The sequence below is a fragment of the Panicum virgatum genome, chromosome 9N (assembly GCF_016808335.1).
Source record: "Panicum virgatum strain AP13 chromosome 9N, P.virgatum_v5, whole genome shotgun sequence".
Lineage (NCBI taxonomy): Eukaryota > Viridiplantae > Streptophyta > Magnoliopsida > Poales > Poaceae > Panicum > Panicum virgatum.
The window spans coordinates 27,407,055-27,432,282 of record NC_053153.1 but is presented as its reverse complement, the minus strand read 5'-3'; the positions used below and the strand labels follow the sequence as shown (position 1 = coordinate 27,432,282).

The following is a 25,228-nucleotide window of genomic DNA, read 5'->3' as shown; positions in this document are numbered from 1 at the left end:
ACCTTAAAAGCAAACATAGGATAACAACAAAAGTCAAGCAGGAGCCTATCATCCCATCGTTGTTCAGGTACTACTCATGAATCGAACACATGTGCAGCTCAAAATCAAATGCCAACATGCATGCACACAACGGCAAATGCCAATCGACTTGGATCCCCATTCCCCTCGCACACAGATCCACCTAATCCAATTCGTCCACGGTATTGGAACCAAAACAACAAAAGAAACCAAATATGTATTCACCCAATCCCCTCGAGCACAGATCAAAATCCTAGAAAAACACATCAGTTAGTCGTGGGGAGACTAGGTACCTCAAATGCTGGGTGCCACCCATGTGCTGTCATCGATGAGGTCGAGATTCAATGCGCTCAGTCTCCTATTCACCATCTGGGGTCGATGAAGAGGGCGCCGATTTGCCGAGGATGGTTTGTTGTGCGGTTGCGCCACTGGTACAGCGATGAGCCGATGACAACGAAGAGGAAAGGATTGAAATGGGAGGCAATTCCCCTGAAGCCATTATAAAAGTTCTCAATTTCCTCTGTACCACTAAAAAAGTTCGAGCTCTCACCCAACCACTAACCCAATTTTCTCTGGACTTCCAGACCATTGCCGTCCAAATCCGTCACGTTGACTGTTGGTCAGACTCGCTGGGAAGCATCAGAGGACGTTACGGTGCCCATTTTACCCCTCCTCACCTTGATCCCACCTTGACAGAAGAGGTGACCTAAAACCAGTCGCATTCTCTCCTCTCCCCGTTCACCTCCAAACCCGCGGCGGTGGCAGCAGTAGCGACAGCGGCGGCGGCGGTAGTAGCGGCGGCCGTCGAAGATCGAGGAAGCTGCTTGAAGAGGAGGCGTAGATGGGGTAGGGATCGAGGAAGCAAGCCACTGGATCCGTGGATCCGCACCCCGCATGGAGGCTCAAGGATTCGCCACGACGCCATGGCTGGAGCAGAGGGGAGACCTGCATGGCTTCCTGAAGGGTGAGTAGTCTCCTCTTCTTTCTTGAGGCCTCTTGTTTCTTGATTCTAACCAATTTTGTGGCGTTGGTGTCGATGCTAGGGTTAGTTTAGGAGGCCTCTTAGTGTAGTTTCATTCAGGCTAATCGCTAGTAATGTCTCCTTTGCTGAGTTTTATAGGATGGATCCAGAAACTTGCTACAACTTAGAATACAGGATTATTGCTTACAATACCCAAAGCAATTGGTTTAGCTTTTCTAGGGTCGTTGATGCTAACATAACCAATTTCAAAGATCTGGTGGATGAAATACGGGACAAGTACCCTCCTGGGTATGGTGATTTAGTGAAGTTGTTTTATTATGCTGCTGACACGAAGTCAAACATTGAAGTAACTAGTGACCAGGAATTACTAGATATGTTTGCCAAACATGTGAGTAGCAAGATATGTTTTATGTCGATTGCTTACTATTCTCCTAGTGTTGAGGCACCAGCCATACTAATATGGGATGATGAATGTGTTGATGTCCCGTCCACCCCTTCTATGCCAGTTCCTTTGGAAATAGATAGAAGCCATTGCCAACTGACACAGACCACAGATTGTAGTGAGATCAATGTTCAACAGAAGGGCATAGATCTAGATAACCCTATACCAGAAAATGAATATGTTTGTGTGGATGAGAATGAGGAAGGCTTCTACATGGGTAATGGTAGACAGAATGACCTAGCTCCAGCTGCTGAAGGGGCTGAAAATGGTAATGCTGAGGATGACCCTGAATATGATGGACTTTCAGACTCTGAAGCAGATTCTGACTCTGACTCTAACTACATGGAGGATGAAGCTAATGGAATTGTCAAAGATAAAATGCCACCTCATAATCCTGAAGTAGTGTATGACAAAACTGACCCACCCATGGCAGTAGGAACCATATTTCCTGACATGAATGCATTAGATTGGCTTTAGCAACCCATGCAATAAGGAATGAGTTTGAGTTTAACATTCAGAAGAGTGAAACAGGGAGGTACAGGGCATATTGCAGTGGGAGAGCTGTTGGTTGTAGATGGAGGATTCATACTTCTACAATGGGAGACAAGACAACATTGAAGGTAAATTTTGATTTGGTTATTTTGTTTTAGCTTGTTTTTTCTTTATTATGAATGCACTGCTCTCAAGTTCTACATTTCTCGTTTGCAGGTGAAGAGGAATCCTCATTAACATGACTGCCATAGCACAAGAAGAAGTGGAAAGGTCAAGTGTGCAACAAAGTACTGGGTATGTGAGAAGGTGAAGGACTTGGTGTTAGAGAACCCAAAAGTGACAGCTAAGGAACTGCAGAGGAGGATAAAGGATGAATACAAGGTACTTGTGCACTAAAAGAGAGTTTATCATGGTAGAGAGCTAGCACTTACTCAGTTGTTTGGTGATTGGAAAGAGAGTTTTAACAACTTGTATAGATTCAAGCTTGAAATTGAACAGTCTTGCCCTGGGAGCTTTATTGTGATAGATTATCACACCATCAGCAACAAGGTCAGGATGAATCTGCCGGCCTATAAGACAGGAAAACTAAGCATCTCAAAATAGCAACAACCTCATCAATGCGAAAAATGCTTATTCTCATGATGAATCTAACCGCAAAGTATAGACACTTGTAGAAGGCGCGGCCAAAGTTCTTGGGGTCGTGGCTCCGTTCTAGTTTGCCAGCACTTGGCCGTTCGGGCAGAACACCCTTCTGTTGTTCATCCCTCTAATGCTCGAGGCTTGCGACATGAATCTATGTAAGATGGACGGAAGGCAGGGAGGAAGAAGAAGGCAACAGAGAGAAGAAGAAAAAAGGCAGGGAGGAAGAAGAGGACCACGCTCCTCATTTATACCACTGGGGCCAAGCGGCGGTTTTGGCGCCAACTTTGCCGCCAAAACAAGCGCCTCGGAGTGGCGTAGGAGACAACAAAAAAAATGCAAAGGGCAAAATAGACAATTCGCCTAATAATTTAACCCAGTTACCCCAGATATAGATGGCAATGGTCTGGAAGTCCAGAGAAAATTGGGTTAGTGGTTGGGTGGGAGCTCGAACTTTTTTAGTGGCACAGAGGGAATTAAGAACTTTTATAATGGCTCCAGGGGAATTGCCTCTTGAAATGGAGGCATCCTGTCGGCCAGCCTAGGCCTAAATTGGGCTCACTGCAGGCCCAATAACAGCTAAGCGAGTACACACGCATATGTGATGGCCCCAATTTTTCCTAATTACACACAAGACACCCCCTTCGTTCATCGCCGATCCAGCCCCCGACAACATCGATTGATGGAAAAACAATTTCTCAATCGATTGATGAGGAGTAAATCTATTAATTTATAGCACAATATTTTTTTTCTTAATTGACTTGCGATATGGAAATATCCAACTTCCAGATCCTAGCTCCGCCACTGTCTGTTTTGCATTAATCCAGTCAAAAAGACCCTTAGAACTTAGTTGATATTTTAGTTATTTGTATTTTGTGATGTCCTTAGAACCAATGCTCTTCACATATGTCAAGTGTATGGAACATTGGAACATGGAATATGTAAGCTATGTGTCATGAATGGTTGGATTCATCTCGTAATAGCTTGTATATGAGATAGGTCAAATTATATGGCTAGCATCATGGTCTGTAGTTTGACGTGTTTATTGTTTTGAAATATCATGTTGACGGTTCTGTTCATTTTCAATGTGCTTTCAATCAGATATTTTCGGTTTCGATATTACCAGAATGCCGATACCGCTTTTATTTTCGACAATATCATATTATTTTCATTTTCGAGTAAAAACCATGAACGTGAAAGTGGAGCCTTCTACCAATCATTTCTGACCGTTTTCTTCTCTAGGCTCAATTGCTTTCAGTTATTGGACCGAAGTTGCTGCGCCTTCCTGGGGCGCAAGAAGGAATAGGCCTCCGTTGGACAGGATATTCGAACCTTCATTAAGTAGTCAATTTTTTGTAAAACTGTAGAAGAATGGTCATTTGGTAATGCAAACCTTCTATTCGTGGGTATGTTTGAGAGCCTTGTAAGAATTTTCACTTAAATGGGTTCCAGATGTAATTTGTTGTGCACAAGAAAAACCTCTGCAATTTCTTTACACTTGTAAACTACTGTAGCTGTTTGGGGGGAAAGAACGTGCAAAACACAGGGAATAAAAAATCTACCTTGCATCTGTTCCCGAATTGAACCTGAACTGACACCTGATTGATCCATTGAGCAGGATTGGGGCTCAACAGCTCAGATCAGTGCACCAAATTTTGGATCAAAGCATCAATTTGGAGCACAAAGCAGAACAATTTCTTTTTGCTGGAAATCAAACTGGAACACTGGTTTTGAGTCTAAAACCGACCTTCCAAACAGGCCCTAAAACCTTCCATTTCCAAAGCCCGTTAGTATCCATTTGCAAGCATACAAGTGCATTTAACTGGGAGTCATTACCGTTGAAGAAAACATCTTTGTGTACATGACAGCAGATGAACACTTCAATTAGCTCGTGCCCACGTGCTTACTAACCCCAGCAATTATATGTGGATAATCATCGCTCCAAATGGAGACCAAAATGCTAACATCTACATCATCTTACCACACCTATGATGCAACCTTTGATACGCAGTAACTAAATTGTCAGCATTCCGTTGGCAATTGATGCCGATGACTTCTCTTGCGGTTTCGTGGCCCCCTTCTCTTCAGGACAGCTCTCTTGTTTTCGGAGGGATTGGGGCTTTCCATGTTCCTTACGAGAGAACCGAGCACGCAATCCAGCGGGTCATCCATGAGGTCTCCAAATCTCTTTAAGAGTAAATATACAGATAAAGAAACAAAGAAGAGTTATGATGCTGTGAAGTATTCTGAATTTTGAATAGACAAAATGAATAGAGAAAATGTAGTGATACTGAGTGCTGCCAAGCTAGGTTCCTGAGCAATTGTGGAAATGAGTAGAACTCACGATGTTTGCGACTGTCTGCCTAGAAAATGATCCTGTCTCGTTGTCAGAGCAGTTAAGTTCAGCTTTTGTTTCCTTCAGCCTTTCCACAAAAGCGCTGTCAACATACCAACCGCGTGGGTGCCACCTGAAAAGTGGACTATCTTGATGCAGGTCATTGAACAGATGCTCAGCGAAGAATTGCTTTCTTACAGCTTCAACCAGTGGTTTGTCATCGCTATGCTTAGTAATAAGTATTCTGTGAATGAAGTGAGTAAAGCTATTATGTTAAGGAAACAAGTAGTTAACTGGGACACTCATGCTAAAAAGTGAATCAATTTTTAACAAACCATACATGTTAGCGAGTTCCATCTTCATGCGGTCTTCTGCATCATAATGTTCCAAAATGACTTCAGCACACAAACGCAAGGCTACATAATACACCAGCTTTCCCGTCAGAAAAGTACCACCTGAAATACAGCTTCAGTAAATTAGCATTTCCAGTGAAAAACGATGAAATTTAGCCTGAGCACAGTATAAATAAACACCAAAGAGTCATTGCATCCAACTATTTATAAGGCTCCCAAGGTTTGTTTTTCCTTAAATGGTCTTTCGGTTCAGACCCAGAAGATGAGCTATGCTTGGGTGTTGATATTTTTTATTTCATTGGGAAAGAAGACGACTTTTCTGTGCATTTTAATCCAAACTCAAATATCCCATTGTAATGTACAACAAAAAAAACAAAAGGTGTGTATATATGCCCCCAAGCACTATATAATATATGCATTAATGTTAGTTTGGATTTGTGTTTGCTATATCCTATATGACAGCTGAATGAACTAGACAGATACACTGAATGGTAACTCGGTAAGTGTTTGGTTTTTGTCAAACTAAGAAAACTCATACTGAACTAACTCAAAGTTTAAATTGCTGAAAACCAGCAATCATTCAAACATATCCAGGTTTAGATGGTTTGCATATTCAAACAAGTGTACACAATTGTAGTGTGGTAAGGTGTACACAATGATTTGCATATTCATTAGTTCGGATCAAATCAAATACCTATTTTCAGGGCGCAGCCGATGAGGATGACGAGGCACGGCAGCACGGATCGGATGAGGTCGACGACGAGGCGTGCGGCAGCATGGGCCTGGACGACGATGACGAGGCGTGCGGCGGCGCGGGCGAGGACGAAGTTCGGGGCGGCAGGGGTTGGGGCGACCGGGACGACGGTGCAGGGGAGGACCTCGAGGCGGCAGGGGTAGCCGGGCGGCCGGGCTGCGCGGAACAGGCTGCGCGCGAGGACGACGAGTTGCGCGGCGGGGGCAGGGACAACGTGGTCGGGGCAGCGGGGGCAGCCGGGCTGCGCGAAACGGGCCGCGCGCGAGGACAACGAGGCGCGCGGCGGCAGGGGTAGGGACGGCGTGGTTGGGGGGCGGTGGGGGCAGCCGGGCGGCCGCGACGGCGGGTGATGACCTCGAGGGGCGGCTGCACAGACCGGGCGGCGAGGACGCCGAGGTGCGCGGCGGCGCGGGCGAGGACGACGAGGTGTGGGGGCGGCCGGGACGGCGGGCTGGGGACGACCTCGAGGGGCGGCCACGGTCGAGCGCCGGCCGGGGACCCACCCGTGGCCGGGGAAGAAGGCGGCGACGCACGCGGGCGAGCGAGCAGGGGCGGGTTGGGCGACGTCGGGGCAGCGGGGCAGGGGCGACGTCGATCTGAATTTGGCGAAGAGGGGAATTTGTTGGGGGGGCATGGCTCGGTTAGTGCCGGCTGGCCTTACCAGTCGGCACTAACGTGCCCCCGTGACGTCAGATGGACACGTTAGTGCCAGCTGGTACCCGTAGCCGGCACTAACGTGCGCACGTTAGTGCCGGCTATAATTACCAGCCGGCACTAACGTGTTCCATCTGGCGGGAACTGAAAATTGGCCACGCCAGTTCCCATTTACACTAAATTTTTAATATTCATAAATTTATTCGTAATAGGCTTAATAATTAGAATAATATAACAAAAATTCATATCTTAATTTTTTTAGCTACACAATAATTATAGTAATTATATCTACACAATAATAATAGCAATTGAAGTAAATTAACAAATATGCTAACATTATCAATTTTGTGTAGCTTATATGGTTTATATGTTAGTATGCTTCTATTATTCGTAATAAATCGAAAAACTTTCAGTTTGATCCATGCAAAAATATTCAAAAGTCTTTTCAGTAATAGCCTATACAATGATGTAACCAATTCACAAATTACTTGATTATTTGTTTGTAATTTAATATTTCAACACTCCTAGTAATGCAAAATTAGTGAAAGTAAATAATATTTATACCATGCAAAAATATAATATTATCTGAAGATGGTATTGTGTCCTAATTGGACGAATAGTATCGAGAATTGAGACAAATACGACGCGGTGCGTTACATTACATCACTTAATGAGAAAATACAATATATAATTTATATAAAAGTACTACTCATCATCATTATCTACTAGAACATTGATAATCTTCCTTTTGACGAAAGTGCCTTGGACGTGATCACGGCGTAAGTAAGGCGTGTCCTCTTTGGATAAGAGGATGCTGGGGTCAACGTCAACTGAGAATGGAGGAAGGTCACCAATCTGGTCATAATCTTCCGAATTGTCCGAAATATTCTCGACTCCAACAACTTTTCTCTTTCCTGGAAGAACTATGTGTCGTTTCGGCTCCTTTCCAGCCTTGTCTGCTTGAGACGTCTTATCCAACTTCTTCTTCGGTTTGCTCGACATGTCCTTCACATGGAACACTTGTGTCATATCCTTGGCTAGAACGAATGGTTCATCTTTATATCTAATCTTTTTAAAATCGACTATGGTCATCCCATACCGGTCATTCGTTACACCTCCTCCAGCCACCCATTCGCAACGAAACAGAGGGACAACTATGGGTCCATATTCAAGTTCCCATATCTCCTCTATGACACCATAGTAGTTGTTCTTTTCTCCATTACTGTTTACTATACACATACGGACACCACTGTTTTGGTTGGTGCTTTTTTTATCTTGAGCTCTAGTGTAAAATGTATACCCATTGATTTCGTACCCTTGGTATTGCTGGACGTTTATTGATGGTCCCCTGGCCAGCCATTGAAGTTCTTGATCAACTGTGTTGTTGCTCAATAATTTTCGTCTGAACCAGCCGTCAAAAGTTTTTATATGTTGGTGTGTAATCCAACCAAAATTCTTCTATGGATTTTCGAATCGTATAATATTCATGTGCTCATCAATATATGGAGCCACCTTGGATGAATTCTGAAGAACCGTGAAGTTTGCTTGGCTGAATTCACTACAAGGGATGTTCATATTACATTTCTTTCCTAGTGTGTCTTTTTCCTTTAGTCGCCCCTCATGGTGTGACACGGGGAGCCCAATCGGATTGAGATCAGGAAGATAGTCAAAGCAAAACTCAATGACCTCCTCTGTTCCATAGCTCTTAGCAATGCATCCTTCTAGGCGAGAAGGTTTGCGCATGTACTTCTTCAATACGGCCATGAACCTCTCGAAAGGGAACATATTGTGTAGAAAAACAGGACCCAGGATAGTTATTTCTGTCACAATATGAACTAGAAGGTGTGTCATAATATTGAAGAAGGAAGGTGGGAAGACCATCTCGAAGCTGACAAGATATTCGACAATGTCTTTCTGCAGCTTTATTAGATTATTTGGATTAATTGCTTTTTTGCGAAATTTCTTTCATGAACGCACAAAGCTTTATAACTGCCAATCTCACATTTTCCGGTAGAACACCCCTCAGTATAACCGGAAGTAATTGTGTCATCAGGACGTGGCAGTCATGGGACTTCAAGTTTTGGATTTTCTTCTCTTTCACATTTATTATGCCCTGTATATTTGAGGAGTACCCAGACGGGACCTTGATACTGTTCAAGCAATCGAACATACTTTCCTTCTCCTCTTTGCTCAGATTATAGCTGGCAGGTTTTAAATAGTGGCATCCTTTGTCTCTCTTCTCGGGTTGCAAGCCTTGTCGTCCAACTAGCTGCTGCATGTCGCGCCTTGCTTCCAATGTGTCTTTTGACTTACCATACACTCCCAGGAAGCCTAGTAGATTCACGCAAAGATTCTTCGACAGATGCATCACATCAATTGCATTGCGAACCTGTAAGACTTGCCAATAAGGTAGGTTCCACAATATAGACTTCTTCTTCCACATTGGAACATGTCCCTGGTCATCCTTGGGAACAGGTTGGCTACCGGGACCCTTTCCAAATACTACCTTCACATCCTTGATCATCGAGAACACACGCTTTCCATTACAGAATAGAGGATTAGGACGAGTTTCGGACTCTCCTTTGAAATGCTTCCCTTCGGTTATTAGGGGGTGATCGGTAGGAAGGAATCGGCGATGGCCCATGTATACGCACTTCTTACAGTGTTTCAAATAAATGATATAAGTCTCATCATAACAGTGGGTGCAGGCCATGTATCCCATGTTCGACTGTCCCGAAAGTGTTGCAAGTGCAGGCCAATCATTGATGCATACAAAAAGCAAAGCTCAAAGGTTGAAGGACTCCTATTTATACTCATCTCACACACGTACACCTTCTTCTTTCCAGAGTAGTAAGAGATCCTTCATCAAGGGTTGCAGGAACACACCAATGTCGTTGCCAAGTTTCCACTAATTATTGCATAGGAAACGTCATTAATAGCACCACTAGTGTTGATTAAAAGATTCCACGTTTCGAGACATCCAGTGTCCATAGTTTCCATAATAGATGTGCTGTCTAGCCAGATTATACCAACTCTTTGTGCTATGTGTGCATTGTGCAAGTTGCTTCCCAGCCCTGCCGGCCTGCTCGGAATAGATAGACTTGGCATCGTTAAGTGTTTCGTTAGCTGAAAGGCTTTCATGAGTAAGCTTGACATAAGGTCACAACCATGCTGCTGGCATGACATGAACCTTAAGCACTCTTAACACCACACACAATCGGCATACCCTCTGTACTTATCAACACAATGTATGTCGATCAGACTGGTCCTTGAGCAGGTATGGACCAAGAAAATATCATAAGTGAAAATTGACAATTCATAAGATATCCTACCCAACGGCATACTTCATGGTGTAATCCAAGAACACCCCACCTTTTCTTTTTGCTATGAGATTGTTCCTCGTGCGCCATAGTACATTTTGAGAAAATTGCTATTATAGGAGTCCAAACATATGGCTTCGCTATTATAGGACTCCTAACATCAGCTTTGCTAAAATAGAATCCGAAACTTTGTGGCTTGTATTTCATGACAATGTGTCCATTTTAATCTTATTTTTCAGTCTTAAATACATGTATTTCTCGTAATGACCGTATTACCCTTCCTATTCTCATCGACACACCGATCTAATCACGTACCGATCTAATCACGTAAGCGCTCCTTCCGCCGCTCGAGTCAGTACTGATCGACGCCGCTGACCGCCATCGATTGTCCCAACGACGCCGCCCGCCTTCAGTTCGGTCCTAACTTGGTGTGGATAGCACCCATTCGATTTTTTACGGGCTGTAACCATAGCTTCCTTGTAAGGGCTCCTCGAATCCTTCTCGGGCTCACGAGTTCCACGAACCCTACCTCTTGCTTCCCTGCGAGTGCCGCCGCTTCGGCCACACGAGTCACGAGTTCCACTCCCTGCCTCGCTGCTGCTTCCCCGCGGTGCTGCCACCCTCATTGCTGCCACCGATCGCGTGCAGGTGCCGCCGCCGGCGAGGTGGTCCAGATCGTGGTCCTTCTCGGCAGGTCCGACACCTGCTTCCCTCCCCTTCATTTCTTGCAGGTCCTTTTCAGATTTGTCCTGTTTCACGTGGTGCTGATTCTTGGGGTGTTCTTGATTCGCAGGAGGAGCTGACGATCGAGAGGGCGGCTACCCAGGAGGAGGAGAGGCTGCGGTACCTCGAGTTCGTGCAGCAGGCGGCGGCGCAGGTGCTGGCCGCTCTGCCCCGGCGTCGACCACATCGAGGGCACCGTCAAGGCTGTCGTGGGGCCAGTCTACGATCGCTTCCATGCCGTCCCGCTCGACCTCCTCAAGTTCCTTGACCGCACGGTATGGAGTAGGACCATTCCTTTTAGTCCCTTTTAATTATAGTTGTTCAATTGAGGATTTGTTTGTTGCGTGATCATTTTAGCTGTAGTTCGGAATAGTCCAATTCAAGCGTGTATGGTTGGACTGTAGTTTCACTTTTTCTTGAACCTGACGACTAGCGCAGACTTTCCTTTCAGTGGCATTTAGAGCCTGAAAGATGAAATTTGTGCGGTACACTACAGCTCTTCGTTGATCTTCCAATCTTCTTGGGTTTGGGCTGGTATCTATGATTTTAGAATTAGTACTCTTGTTAGCCATGGGTGAAAATTATAGCTCTACGGTAACAGGGATAGTATGGGGCATGCTTTTAAATCTGGGATAATTGGATAACTTCAGTTTGCATGGGACATCCCTTTTTTTAATCTGATTTTGATATCATGTATGAACCTTACCACGATCTCTGCTTGTCCTCTATGTCTGTTGTACTAATTCCACCTCTCATCCTATGCCTACAGATGGGTGACAGGTTGATTCCTGGTCTTATGCTTGGAAAGTGCAGTGAGGGCTTAGTGTGACAGATTCTAGGACTTCTATGATCCACATGATGAATCAAAATTACTGCATATAGTGACCTGGTGTTGATTGATGAAGAGGTACAGATCATCCCTTGTCTACGTACACACACCTAAGTTTTAATGTATTATTTTCCGCTGTGATAAGCTTGCTATGTTCATCTAAACTGCAAGATGGTTATGCCTATGGAGGTCTGCTCCAGTTTACTTAGTGCTTTGTGACAAACAAAATTGAGTTAGTTCCTTAGAGAGGTGTTCCTTTAAAAGACAGTTTTGGACAGGTGTATGATTGAATCATCGAATCAACCTAGCATAAGTTATATGATTGAATCATTGAATCAACCTAGCATAAGTTAAGCTATAATAAGAATGCCATGCATTGCAGGTCAAGAGCTTCGTGAAGATCAGCCAATTAATACTTCCACCTTGGTCATTCCATCAGGTACATCCCAATACACTCATTCTAGATGAAATTTCATCAATTTTTTTTTGTTACCTGCATGGTTAGTACTAATAAGTCCTTGAATAATATTGGTCAATCTATTAGATACAAGTATATCATTTGGAGGTCAAGATACTGCACTCTTGTGAAGTTCTAGTGCTCATGTAAGTTATGCTTTAGTTTGTCCAGTTATATTAATGCAAAATATTTAACACTTTAGTCCTCATGCATATGGGAGCCAATATATTTGACTGAAAAGTATTTCTGAAAGTTCAATTGACAAACCTCTACTATTTTTTGATGATATTGTTTCCAGGTTTCAGTTTGTTCAGCTTGAAGTCTGCAGTTGGTGAAGTTCTCTTGTTCTAGTTGTTGGATGCTTCATCATCATACAAGCTCTTCCAATCACTTGCCTGAGTCTTTTGGTGGTCTGATTGGTTGTGTCGGGTTCCAAGATATTGTAATAATTCTTGCTGTCGCTGGATTCAGATTCTCTTTAACTCATGACCTAGTGTCACCCTGCTGTAACGTAGCTAATGGCACATGTTGACATGTAAGCATCTGTATGGGTGGTGTTTGATTGGTTGAAAACAGAGTTGCCACCCGACCAGCAGTGGCAGCCGCCCGGCAGCCGAACGGTGACAGCCGCAGCAGCAGCCGCCCGGCAGCTGAACGGTGGCAAAAGTGAATCTGTTATCTAGGAATGGTTATTTAATGGGTGGAACCCATGGATAAAGCTTTGGTTTGGTTAGACCTGGGGTGAAATGAAGTCAAGGTTTGGTGTGGTTTGGATTTTGCACGTCAACAAAAAGGTTGGGGTGGGTAAATTAATCATTTAATGCTGCACATGGGTTGGTGTGGGTTCAGTTTGGATTTCAGCCCATTTGCATGGCGGTTTATAGCGAAGCCACAACGTTTCGGATCCTATTTTAGCGAAGCCAATGTTAAGAGTCCTATAATAGCGAAGCCACATGTTTGGAGTCCTATAATAGCAATTTTCGTATATTTCAATCAACGCACCACATCCCAGTATCAAGAATAAGAATAGGGGGGAGGCACCTACTGCCGGTCACGAACCACCCAAGGAAACTGTAAATTACTGTGCTTGCGGTGAATCCCCTTGTTGCAATCCCGGTGCATGCCTGGAGCCTCGCCTCCTCCAATGGGGTCAATTCGCCCTACAAGATCAGAATCCAGAAGCACATTCGGATCAATGAAGAAACCGCCACCACGGGCAAGAACAAAATAGAAATTTGGATAGGGGGATGATGCGATTCCTCGCAGAAGAGGTTACCTTAGAACGCATGGAGTACTCCAGATCTTGCATCACCTCCCCCTGCCACATTCGCAACGCAAGGTCACAAAACCAATTCCATCAGCGAGCCGCGGCGCCTAGAATTGGGGAAAGAGGGCTAGCAGCAAGTCAGGAGGCGGTTCGTGGGAACGAGGAATCGGGCGAACCTTGCCCAGTAAGGAGCCGACGGCATACTTGAGGTCCCGTAGCATTGCGACAGCCATCTCTCTCGTCTCTCTCCGCCTCTGTAGGGTTTGGTGGAAAATGGCGCCGAATCTATTCATTGCGCGCGCGATTTTTTGTCGCCGTGTCGCAGAAATGCTCGCCCCTCCCCTGATCTTCTTCTACCTCGCGACAGGGGAGGGGGCGCTGCCCCAGCGAGCAAGGGGGGAGAGGGAGGGGGCGGGAATGGGTGGTAAGTGGGCAGAGCGGCCGCCAGCGGGAGGCAGCGGAGCTTTAGGGTTTCGGGTTGCTGGGGGCTGGGGCGGGCTCCATGGCTGCCGGACTTAGAGGAGAGGGCCGGGGGCGGCGGCGGCCCGGCGGCGGCGGCGGTTCGGCCGGCGGAGGGCAAGGCGGCGCGGGAGCGCCGCCGGCCGGGCAGAGTAGGACCTTCGGTGGGCGGAGGCTGGCGGCGGGGGCGAGAGAAGGCTGCAGCGGTGGTGGATCGACGGCGCGGCGGCGAGATTGGTTAGCGTGGTGATGGTGGAGGGCGGTGCGGAGGTGGCGGAGGCCGCCGGAGCCGGGGAGGTGGTTGATGGCGGGGCGGCCGCAGGTGCTCGCCTCTGCGATGAATTGGTCTAATCTTGCATAGTGCAAGGAATAGACACCCCTAGAAAATAGAGTGGAGGCGTGGAGCTGCGGAGGGGAGGGGAGAGGAGTGGAGCGGACAGCTCACAGCAGAGGGAGTCCTGAATATGGGCCTGGAGATTCCAGCCCAAATAACGAAGCGGCCTTGCACCCACTCTAGTCATCAGGCCGCACGCCCCCTCAACTCACTGCCTCCTTCCTTCCTCCCGCCGCCGCCACCGCCACCGCCGCCGCCGACCACCACCACAGGCGGACATGGCGCTCTACCGCCGCCTGTCCCACCTCCACCCCCCGTCCTTCCCCGCCCCCGCGATCGGATCCTCACCACCGCCCACCCTTGCGAGGCTCCTCACCCCCATGGGGCGCCGCCACTTCGCCTTCTCCTCCGCCGAGGAGGCCGCCGCCGAGCGCCGCCGCCGCAAGCGCCGGCTCCGCGTCGAGCCGCCGATGAACGCCCTCCGCCGCGGGCCGCCTCCCCCGCGGGACCCCAACGCGCCCCGCCTCCCCGACACCACCTCCGCGCTCGTGGGCCCGCGCCTCAGCCTCCACAACCGCGTCCAGGCCCTCATCCGCTCTGGGGATCTCGACGGCGCCTCCGTCGCCGCCCGCGCCGCCGTCTCCTCCCGCGTCCGGCCCACCGTCTTCACCTGCAACGCCGTCGCCGCGGCCATGGTCCGCGCCGGGCGCCACGCCGACTCCGTCGCCCTCTTCGAGTTCTTCTTCCGCCGCTCCAACATCGTCCCCAACATCGTCACCTACAACACCCTCATCCTCGCCCACGTCGAGGCCGCCCGCGTGGACGACGCGATGCAGGTGTACCGCGACATGCTCGCGTCCGCGCCCTTTTCCCCCTCCGCCGTCACCTACCGCCACCTCACCAAGGGCCTCGTCGCTGCCGGCCGCATCGGCGACGCCCGGGACCTCCTTCGTGAGATGCTCGAACGCGCTGGTGCTGACTCGCTCGTCTACAACAACCTCATCGCTGGCTACATCGACCTCGACGACTGGGGCAGGGCCTTCGAGCTCTTCAACGAGCTCACGGAGAAGTGCGCCGTCTACGACGGCGTCGTCCACACCACCTTCATGGAGGGCTACTGGAAGCAGGGCAAGGACAAGGAGGCCATGGACAACTTCCAGTCCCTGCTCGCACGGGGCTTCAAGATGACGCCGGCCACCTGCAATGTCCTGCTCGAGACACTCTTCAAGCATGGCAAGGACAAGGAGGCCAACGACCTGTGGGAGACCATGATCGACAACCACACACCACCAAGCTTCATTGGCATCAACGCCGAATCCTACAATGTCATGGTCAACCAGTGCTTTAAGGAGGGCAAGTTCCAGCAGGCAATCGAGGTATTTCACCGCCAGCCCAGAAAGAATGTCCAGATGGATGTTGGTTGCTTCAACAACATCATTGGTAAGCTCTGTGAGAACGGGATGCTTGCTGAGGCAGAGATGCTCTTTGAAGAGATGGAGACCAAGTCGGTCCTTCCAGATGTGTACACCTATACTTACCTTGTCAACTCGTGCTTCAAGGAAGGCCGTGTGGAAGATACCATGCAGTATTTCTATAAAATGGCAGATGGGAGGGAGCACGGGCCAAAGTTCAATATTGGTTTCTTCAACCGTATGTTTGAAGGACTTACGGAGGCTGGCCGGATTGATGATGCCTTGAAGGTGTATGGGAGGATGCCTGACAAGGAGATCAAACCAAACACAGCAACCTTTGAAATCCTTGTCAAAGCCTTATGCAAGGAAGGGGACTTGGATCGAGCACGGGACCTAGTGATGGACATGGCAAGGGGTGGTGTTGTGCCTCCTCAGGAGTTCCGTGAGTCTGTTGTTGACATTTTCAAGAAGTCTCATCGCCAGGAAGAAATTGAGAAAGCTTTTGAAGAAAAGCCTTTGTCAATACCTCAGCCAAGGACAGAGTATCAGCCGAGAACAGAGAGTCGCCCTCGCAATGCAATTGGTGTTGCTCATGGGAAAGAACCTGGCTTTAGGTCAGCTCCACCAGTGCAGCCTGGATTTGGTTACTCTCAACAGCAACGGCCAGCATTTAAAGACACTCAAAATCATCAGCTTGAGTTTGACTCATCTCGGCAATGGCATTCAGGTTTTGGTGCTCCTCAAGCGCCACACCCAGGATATGGTGCACCTCAGCATGTACAGTTTGCAGTTGCTTCCCCTCAGCCACCACGGCCACAGTTTGGTGCTTCTCAGGGTGTATCAGGGTATAGCAACCATCAATCACAAGCGGGGTATGGTTCCCAGCTGCCTCAGTCAGGATATGGCTTTGCGCCTCACCAAGAACAAGTAGGATTTGGAAATCAAGTACCACCTGCACAGCCTGCATATGTGGCTTCCCAAAGCCAACCTTCACATGGTACACATTGGAGCCAGAGTTATGGATCACCCCAAGGCCAGCTGGGGTATGGCAGTCCTCAAGGGCTGCCACATGCTTCTCATTTGCCACAACACCAGGCAGATTTTGGTGTGCCACAGGTCCAAAATAACAATGGGTTTCCTCGTGCGGAGCAACAATCAAATTTTGCAGCTCATCATGGGCAGACTGATGTAAGCACAACTGAAGGTGAATCAAAGTTTGGCGGTTCATATTGGCAACAAAGCAATGGCAACCTTTGAAATCCTCGTCAAATCCTTATGCAAGGAAGGGTACTTCGATCGAGCACTGAAGTTGACAAAGGGTCAAAGTTTGTCATATCCACAATCCACTGAAGTCTGAAGTATTCACAGCCTGCTCAAACCCCTTAAATATTTGTAAGTTTGTTTCCCCTTTCTTGCTAATCCCGTGGGACAGTTCCAGTTCGTGATTAGTAGACTATGCTGGCTTTCTTTAAATAAATGGATAGCTGAAATCTTCAGAATTCGTGGATTTTGATGGGCATTACCATCAACATTTTTCCTTGCATTTCTCCTGATATCATTATTATATCTTCCATTTCTGCGGAATCTGGACTAGTTTATTTTTATAAAATTATAACGTATTAGTTCATGCGTTAAGTGCCAAATAGATCAAATTTAACTTAAACTAAAAGGATTCTACGAAGTGACTTACCGTCATATGATATTTCAGAAAACAAGTGCATCCAAAAGGTCCTTTTCTTGGGCCTGATTCAGGAAAAGTACAAAATGTCACCAAAACACACAAAAAAAAGTTTTGAAATAAGAGCATATGGATGCAATTTAGCACTGCCTGCCTCCGCGGGCCAGTGCTGCGGCCCCTCCGCAGCCTTCCAGCCACTGCAAAGAAGCGACGCCTCCTCAAGCCTGGGGCTGCTGCATCGACCAAGAACCTGTCTTGCCAGAGATTACTTGATTTTTACTATTTCTTACCAGAGATTACTTCTGATTTTAATACCTGTTTGGAGATACTTTAGAATGCATAAATGATTGGTTTGCACCTTACTGCTGGAATGCATGAATGTTTAGAGTTGCTGTAGGTAAAACCTGTCTTGCTGTCAAAGTAGTTGCTTCTGAAATCTGAATAGGGACTAGTGGTTCTTTTAAATGCTTCTGATATTCCTTTATAGATTGAAAAAAAATGATTGTTCCAGTTTCTGGTTTAATATGCTCTTGTTGTAATGCATCTGAATAGAAATGAGTTACTCAATGATTGATTCCATATACTAATGTGTGTTTGTGCTCATGTAGGAACTAGCAATTTAGAATTCATGTGTTCAAGAAGTCCACAGGAGCTGTTTTTTTTTTTGGTGAAGTGCAACCTGCTGGAACAAATCAATTGCAAGGATCAATTGATGAATGATTCTGATGCCTGTCCTTTTGGTTGTGACTGATTTATTAATTGATTGTGAACTTGTAATGAACTTGTAGTGCTGCATGTTGGAGCTCGTCATTTAAATTTTTTGCCGTATAGACATTGACCAGTGAGGCATTTACCTTCGGGTTTGATCTTGCTCATCACGAGCTAAACACGAACGTCTGAACCTGGTAGCTTTAGTGCTTGGTTTTGTATGCCATTAATGATCTATCATCTATGCATGTTGAACTATCTTTGTATATAAGCATATTCCTCTAAAGTAATAGGCAGCAAGTTAGTGATGTGGAACAACTTGGCTTCACATTTTGCAACGGTTGCCCTTACTCATGAAGATGATGGATTTTGGTGGAACCAGACTCGACGGGTGTTTTTTCGGTGAAATCATATTATCAGGGTTTAATCTATCAGAATGTTCCAAGTGCAAATAAAGGTCTTTGGAAGCTGAAAATCCCACTCAAAATTAAAATACTTCTTTGGTACCTTAAACGTGGTGTAATTCTCACAAAGGATAATTTGACCCCCAACACCCAGAACCTGGGACTCACCGGCGACCCAAAGCTTTCAGTGCAACGACGGACGTAAAACAGAGCACACGGTGCCCAGCGACGAAAGGGTACGGCAGGGTTTGGGGTTTGCTCAGATGGGTTCGTGGATGGGTGGTGATGGTGTGGTTCAAAGGAATTTGATTGGATCAAATAGAGGGCGATGAACTTGACGTTGAACGGGAGCTCGACGTGGGGATTGGAATGGCGGGAGGATGACGATGACCGCAGTATTTATTCAAAAATTTCACCCTGATCTGGTTGCCAGCACCTGCCTGCTTGCTTGGACGTGTATCTACTTCATGCTCGACGCGTGAGCACTTTGAATTCGCCCGGGAACTCATCTCCACGGCGCACTGGAAGAGGATAGACTCGAGCAGACATTGTAGAAGTCAGAACTGACTGCATATGTTTAAGCTTCTGTTTCTCCAAATTACGCTACCAAACTTTGAAATCGGCCAAAATAAAAAGTTGTATCTGGGATTATTGGCTACATTTTTATTTGTAGGCACCTCCTCTAATTCTGCCTCTAAGACAGTTAAATTTGCTCTGAACATGGCTGGTTTAGGTTACATTCAGAATTTCAGACTTCCAATTCAAATTACCCATTTTTGAATTTAAATTTGAACACCTTGCTACCATTTTCCATGAGAACCAATGACACATATGTAAAGCGTAAACATCCAAGTTTCCATTTTGATACTTTTCACCAAAAGTTTCTACACAGACTATCATTTTATTCTTGCTCAAAGTTGGCTATTTGCCTATTTCCACTGTTATTTAGACTTCAGACTTGGGAAAGATTTCAGTTCAGCGGTGCTAACTGACAGCATTTGTTTCAACTTTGGAGCTCCGATATAAACATCCAATCCTTCCTTCCCTTGTCCACAAATCACCTTTATATGTTGTCTAAGGTTTGAATGTCCCATGATGCATCTATACAACCCATGTGCTTAAGAAAAGTTTTCCCAGAATTGAATCTCAAAACACCTAACTGCTGCTGTTTTCAGACTTGCAGTTTTCAAATCATAAACATTAAACTCTAATTTCTCTCCTTTTGCTTTTTGATTTGAGGCACTTGCAACTTGGATTTGGCCCCAATAATGCTTCCACTAAGTTTTAAATATTTCAAACTCTCCATCCTATATTTTGATTGAACTTTCCAACTTTTGGAACTTAAAATGTTGACTTGGTCAAGTTTGACCCCAAAAATAATATTTGGCTCATAATGACTCATTCATCTCCAAATGCCTTGCTTAACAACTTAATAACCATCATGAAACATTAAACACCCAGGGTGTTACAGGTTTGACCAATATTTGACTCAGTTTAACTTTTCTTCCTACTTTTTCTTCTTAACTCTAATTTGTTAGAGTTAATCTATGCTCATAATAAGGTGGGTTGTCACACAAATGGATTAAAAGGATCAAATGTCATGTATAACAATGTGCTAATGTTTCAAAGGTCATTTTAGTGAAGTCGATGTTTTGTGTCCTATAATGGCGAAACTTATTGTTTGGTGTTTTATAATTGCAATTTTCTTGGTGATGTAGGGGTGGAGAGGGAGGACGGCAGGCAGACAGAAGCAAATCATTTTTAAAGTTTTTGATGAAGCGAGAAGCAAATCATTTCATGCTGGTTTTGCGGCAGGGCGTGGGGTTTTCCTTTTTGTGGGAGACGGACAAAGACGGTGAATGGGCTCGTTTTCTTGGGCTGTGGAACTGAATGGGTTGGGCTGAGGAGAAGTAGACGGATGGCCTGCTGGTTTGCCAAGCTGGCCAATCCCGAACATGCAACATGGGCCCGACTAGGGATGGCAACGGGTTGGGTATACTCGAAACTCGAAGGCAATACTCATACCCGCGAAGTTTAGCGGGTAAAATTTTATACCCATACTCATACCCACCGGGTACGGGTCGGGTTTCGGGTACCCATCGGGTATTTTAATAATAGCATAAGTAACCTATGATTTGGTCGAATTGACTAGCATATTTTGAATTTATCATCCATATAGACAAACGCAAAGCATTAGTAGAATTAAACGGATCATCTTGCACTTTTTTTCTTATTTTCAACATCTATTTTGTAGTTGTATGCAAGTATATGCGTTCAATTCTAGTTATGTATTTCATCTAAAAAACGTAGCAATGATTATGCTCTTCACTACAAATAATAAGCAAAATGTAAATGTCGTTTTCAATCTATTAGTTCACACAATCTCACTATCCATCTTTTTAGTTCATACAATCACAAGAAAATGAGACATAAATTTGTGAATGATATGAGTTTACTAAATTATTTTTTGTATTTCGGGTACCCGTTGGGTACATGCGGGTAAAATTTTTTACCCGCGTTCTACCCGCGGGTAAAATTTTATACCCATACCCGCGGGTAAAATTTCATACACATACCCATACCCGCAGGTAAAATTTCATACACATACCATCACTCGTCGAGTCGGATACCCGCGGGTAAAAGTTCATACCCATACCATCACTCGTCGAGTCGGGTATCCGCGGGTACCCGCACCCGCGAGTAAAATTGCCATCCCTAGGCCCGACCTTGTCACTTGTCAGGCCCTACCAATCTCTGAGGCCAGTCTCAATGGGAGTTCTATGGAGAGTTTTATGATATTAAATATCATCAATTTTTCAGACATGACAATGAGAGAGAATGATGGAGTTCCATAGGATGTGAGGAGAGTTTATCACCATAAAACTCATTTGACATAATTACTTAGTTTCCAGTCTAGGTAACTGTTGTAAGGATCGATGGACCAAGAGGGGGTGAATTGGGCCTTTTTCAAATTTCTAAGAAAGATAAAACAAACTTAACCTATGCAATGCTAGTAAGGCTCAATTCACCAACCGGCTAAACAAACCAAACTACACAAGCTAACAAAGATATGAAACTAAGCAAGGTAGAGCTAAGCTATGATCTCTAAGGTCAAGCACATGAAAGAATGCATGAAAGTAAGTGCTTGAAAGAAAGAGAGTGCAAGAGACAACCGGATTTTTCCCGTGGTGTCGATGTGTTGGCACACACCCATAATCCACGTTGTGACACTCACTAAGAGTCTTGTCACCTCCCATGTCACCGAGACTTGGGCGCTCACTAAGAGTCTCCGTTCACCATCCCGGCGTGGTGGAGCTCAAGCCACGTACAATCTTCTTCTCCGGGCTCCCACAATCCTTGGCAAGCTCCGCGAGAAACACTTCGATCACCAAGATCGTCTAGGTGCTGCCAAACACCAAGAGTAACAAGTTCCTAAGCCTTCACTTGACCTACACTCAGTTGGCCCTAGCTCAAGCACACTTGCTACACTTGCAATGGATGAGTTCTTCAAGGTTGAAGCACAAACTAAGCACTAGATCTTCTCTCTTTTGCTCAAAGCTCTATCTCTTCTTCTCAAGGGTGGCCTCAGGTTTTCAAGGTGTCAAAGGCAACTGAAATGAACCAGGGGGTACCCTTATATAGAGTGGAGGAGGTCACATAGCCGTTGGAAGTTTTCTGCAGAAAAACCGTGACCACCGGAAGAACCGACGGTATAGAAAATATGGGCATCGGTTCAACCGGTCTCTCTGTGTCAAAGAAGTAGCCGTTGGAGTTCTGACACAGTATCCACGCTTGCGTCATTGCACCGGTGCATGCTCCGTAGGGGCATCGGTTCAACCGGTGCTGAAGAGGTTCGCTGATCAACTCAAACAAGCGTTCTGGAACAAAGTACATCCAATGCACCGGTGCTTTGTTTCTAAACCGTCGGTTCAACCGGTGCTGAAGAGAAGTTGGAGTCCATCAAACATGCTCTCTGGAACAAACGACTTTCATTGCACCGGTGCTTTGATTTCGGAGCGTCGGTTCAACCGGTGCTGAAGAGAGGTTGAAATCCATCAAAACATGCTCTCTGGAACAAAGGACTTTCATTGCACCGGTGCTTATCTTTTCAGCCATCGGTTCAACCGGTGCTTAACTTGATTTCTGCCTTCATCCAGAGAAGATAGACCGACAGGGTATCGGTCCTTCCGCCATGCATCGGATGCTCCGATGCTTGGGCACCGGTTCAACCGGTGCTGCTGATTTTCTTTGTTTGCAGCTGTTTTGACTTGGATTCGAATGTGACTTTGATTGTTGCTTCTTCCAAGAGTTGTGTTGACTTCTATTGACCATCTTTTGCTGTTTTTGAGTGAGTGTGCAAGATTTCTAAGGCCAACTCAAGTTTGATCAAGCTACTAACTCATGAACCCCTCTTAATAGTACGATCAAGAACTAGAAACTATAAAACCTAACTAAATCAAATGTCCTTCATCTCCTTATGACACTTGAGACTAGAAAGGTCCTTTATCTTTGAAATTGAGTCCTTGGTATGCATGATTGTTTCGAATGAGGGGTCTCCTTTCATATTTCATATGAGACTAATCCAGTTAATGAGCTTTCCTTTAAAACACACGTTAGTCACATACGGTTGTCATAAATCACCGAAACTTACCATTAGCATCTATCGGCCTAGATGCGCTACAATCTCCCCCTTTTTGTGATTGATGACAACACAATGTAGAGATACATACAATAAGAAAAAGAAAGCGATAAACAAGCAAGCATTACTTGAAATAAAGCACATGTAGGGACAAGTCAACACAGAGCAAACACAATATCCAAAAAACATGTCCATACACAAAAACCATGAAGATCCAATCACGCCACAAACCACCAAAGCTCCCCCTATCTCTACTCTCCCTATCTATCTCTCCCTTTGGCAACAAAACACCAAAAAGGAAGGCAAACTAATCCTGAGCTGGAGAAGGCGGGGTCTTCCGGCTGGGTCCGGTGGAGAACTGAGCGGCGGAGTCGTCGGCGTCGTCGTCCGTCCAGTCGTCGTCGACCGAAGAAGACTTCTGCTCGACCGGAGTCGTCGGAGCAGCAAAAGTAGCTGGAGTAGCGGTAGAAGCTGGCGCGGCGACGATTGTGGAGTCCGTCGGAGGAGCAGACGTGACGGGAGTCAGGTCTGGCTGAGTGATGCGCACGACGGATGGACGGATCACCTCAGGCTGAGAAGGAGAATCAAACATGAGTGACTGAGCCGAGGGGTGCTGGAGCTGGTGTAGGATCTGCTGCTGTCTATGAAACTCTGCACGCTGCTCGGCTGTCCAGACACTAGGCTGTGGAGCAGGAGCCGGGGCAGCAGTAGGAACAGGACTGGCAAACAACCCGGTCGGTAGAAGTGGTGACACCGGGAAAGATGACAAGGGTGTCTGTATGAATCCGCCAGCAGGTGGAGGAGGAGCAGTGGGGTCGAACTGGAACTGCTGGGGTGTAGGGAGCTGAGGCTCAGGCAGTCCAGTGTGTCGGTACAGCTGACCGAAGCATCCCGAGAAGAAGGTAAACATCTGCTGCTGGATCTGGGACTGCTGCTGAAGCTGTAACCTCATGGCCTCCTGCTGCTGCCGAATCCCCTCAAGCACTAGAGTCTGGGCCTCCTGCTGGCGAGCCTGCTCGGCCTGCATGCTCAGCTGAGCTGCTGCAAATCTGTCCTGCTGATCTGAGAGCCGAGTAAGAATAGCAGCGAGTGCATCGGGCTGAGTGACCTGAGCGGTGGAGACTGAAGGAGCGGGGGCTCGTGCTGCACCAGAAGATCCTGCCTCATCATCATGAGCTCCTCGAGGGACGGTAACAGTGGGAATGAAGTCCTCGTCATCCTCCGAGTCCTCTGAGTCAGTGATCAGGTAGTGTGGGAGCTGAGCCTCTGCAGCTGCTAGTGAAGCGTCCTCGGCTGCTGTCGGATCATCTGCAACTCTGCCCTCAGCCAAGAAACGCTCATCCAGAACCCGCTGTGCTCGGCGCTGGCCTCTCGAGCCACGACGACCGTCTCGAGGAGTAGCTGGTGAGTAAAAACTGAAGTGTGTCCTCGAGTGCTCCAGCTCATCCATATGCTCATTCTGACTTAGCTGAGCCAGAATCCAACAGATCCAATGAGCAAACGGATGACGACGGTGAACTGTCATCCCATCCAGAATCACATCCTCTAGCTCGCAGATAAAGAAGTCGACTAGGTCAAAGTCACGACCTGTCATGATATAAAGTAGAAGCCACTGCTGCAGAGCTGTGATCCCCTCATTGTATCCAATCCGAAACAACAAGCTCTTCCTCAAGGCTAGATGGATAGAGTGTGCCATGGGAGTCAGCCTGTCCGGAGTCCTCGGTGTGCCAGGCAGGAAAGGCTGCTGAAACAGAACACTGATCTCCTCATCAGATGGAACGTGAGACTCGTGAGGACGTCGAGGAGGTACCGTGCTGCCATAAGCCTGATAGTGTATGAAGTGTGGCTCCTCGGCAATCTGAACTCCAAGATAGGTAGCCAGTCGTGCTCGGGTCAAGCGATAGTGCCTTTCCTGGAACATGAAGTCTATAAACTGCCGGTCCTCCTCAATAAACAGAGTGGCGTGGAAAACTCGAACCCACTCTCGAATGTACTTGGACCTCTCACTGAGTAGAGCAGGCAATCCAACATATCTCTCAAAGAGAGGAAGCACTGGAGTCCCACCTGCTGCTACACGCATAGCTACCCAGTGAAGCATCTTGTGCTCACTAATCTTGATGTCCAACTGGCAGTAGGTGTGGTAAAAAGACTCCTGAAGCAGAGTGTAAAAACGACGATCAACTCCGACATCCCTCTGCTCGGGAAACCACTGCTCTGGGGTCACATAACGCAATCTCTTGACCCTAGGTCCTGGTATGCCCCTGAGATCAAACAACTCAACCTCGGGCAGCTCCTCACCACTGTCCTGACCTCCTATCTGAGTGTCACT

General features: G+C 46.6%; 1 protein-coding gene and 1 long non-coding RNA gene across 3 annotated transcripts; both read left to right on the top strand.

Moving 5' to 3' along the window:
* The first annotated feature begins 10,487 nt into the window (after nucleotides 1–10,487).
* LOC120693543 lies at nucleotides 10,488–12,764 on the top strand. The gene is made up of 6 exons (XR_005683015.1): nucleotides 10,488–10,683; nucleotides 10,783–10,987; nucleotides 11,482–11,619; nucleotides 11,924–11,980; nucleotides 12,086–12,144; nucleotides 12,297–12,764. It is a non-coding gene; the product is annotated as an uncharacterized LOC120693543 (long non-coding RNA).
* Nucleotides 12,765–14,237: 1,473 nt separating this feature from the next.
* On the top strand, nucleotides 14,238–20,467 carry LOC120690687 (pentatricopeptide repeat-containing protein At1g10270-like). Of its 2 annotated transcripts, none has more exons than XM_039973432.1 (2): nucleotides 14,238–16,862; nucleotides 19,979–20,467. In XM_039973432.1, exon 1 carries the CDS (start codon nucleotides 14,337–14,339, stop codon nucleotides 16,725–16,727), a length of 2,391 nt encoding a protein of 796 aa, XP_039829366.1. In that variant the 5' UTR covers nucleotides 14,238–14,336; the 3' UTR covers nucleotides 16,728–16,862; nucleotides 19,979–20,467. The 2 variants fall into 2 exon arrangements, with proteins under 2 accessions (XP_039829366.1, XP_039829365.1); XM_039973431.1 differs by lacking the exon at nucleotides 19,979–20,467 and adding an exon at nucleotides 17,757–18,171.
* The last annotated feature ends 4,761 nt before the right edge of the window (nucleotides 20,468–25,228 follow it).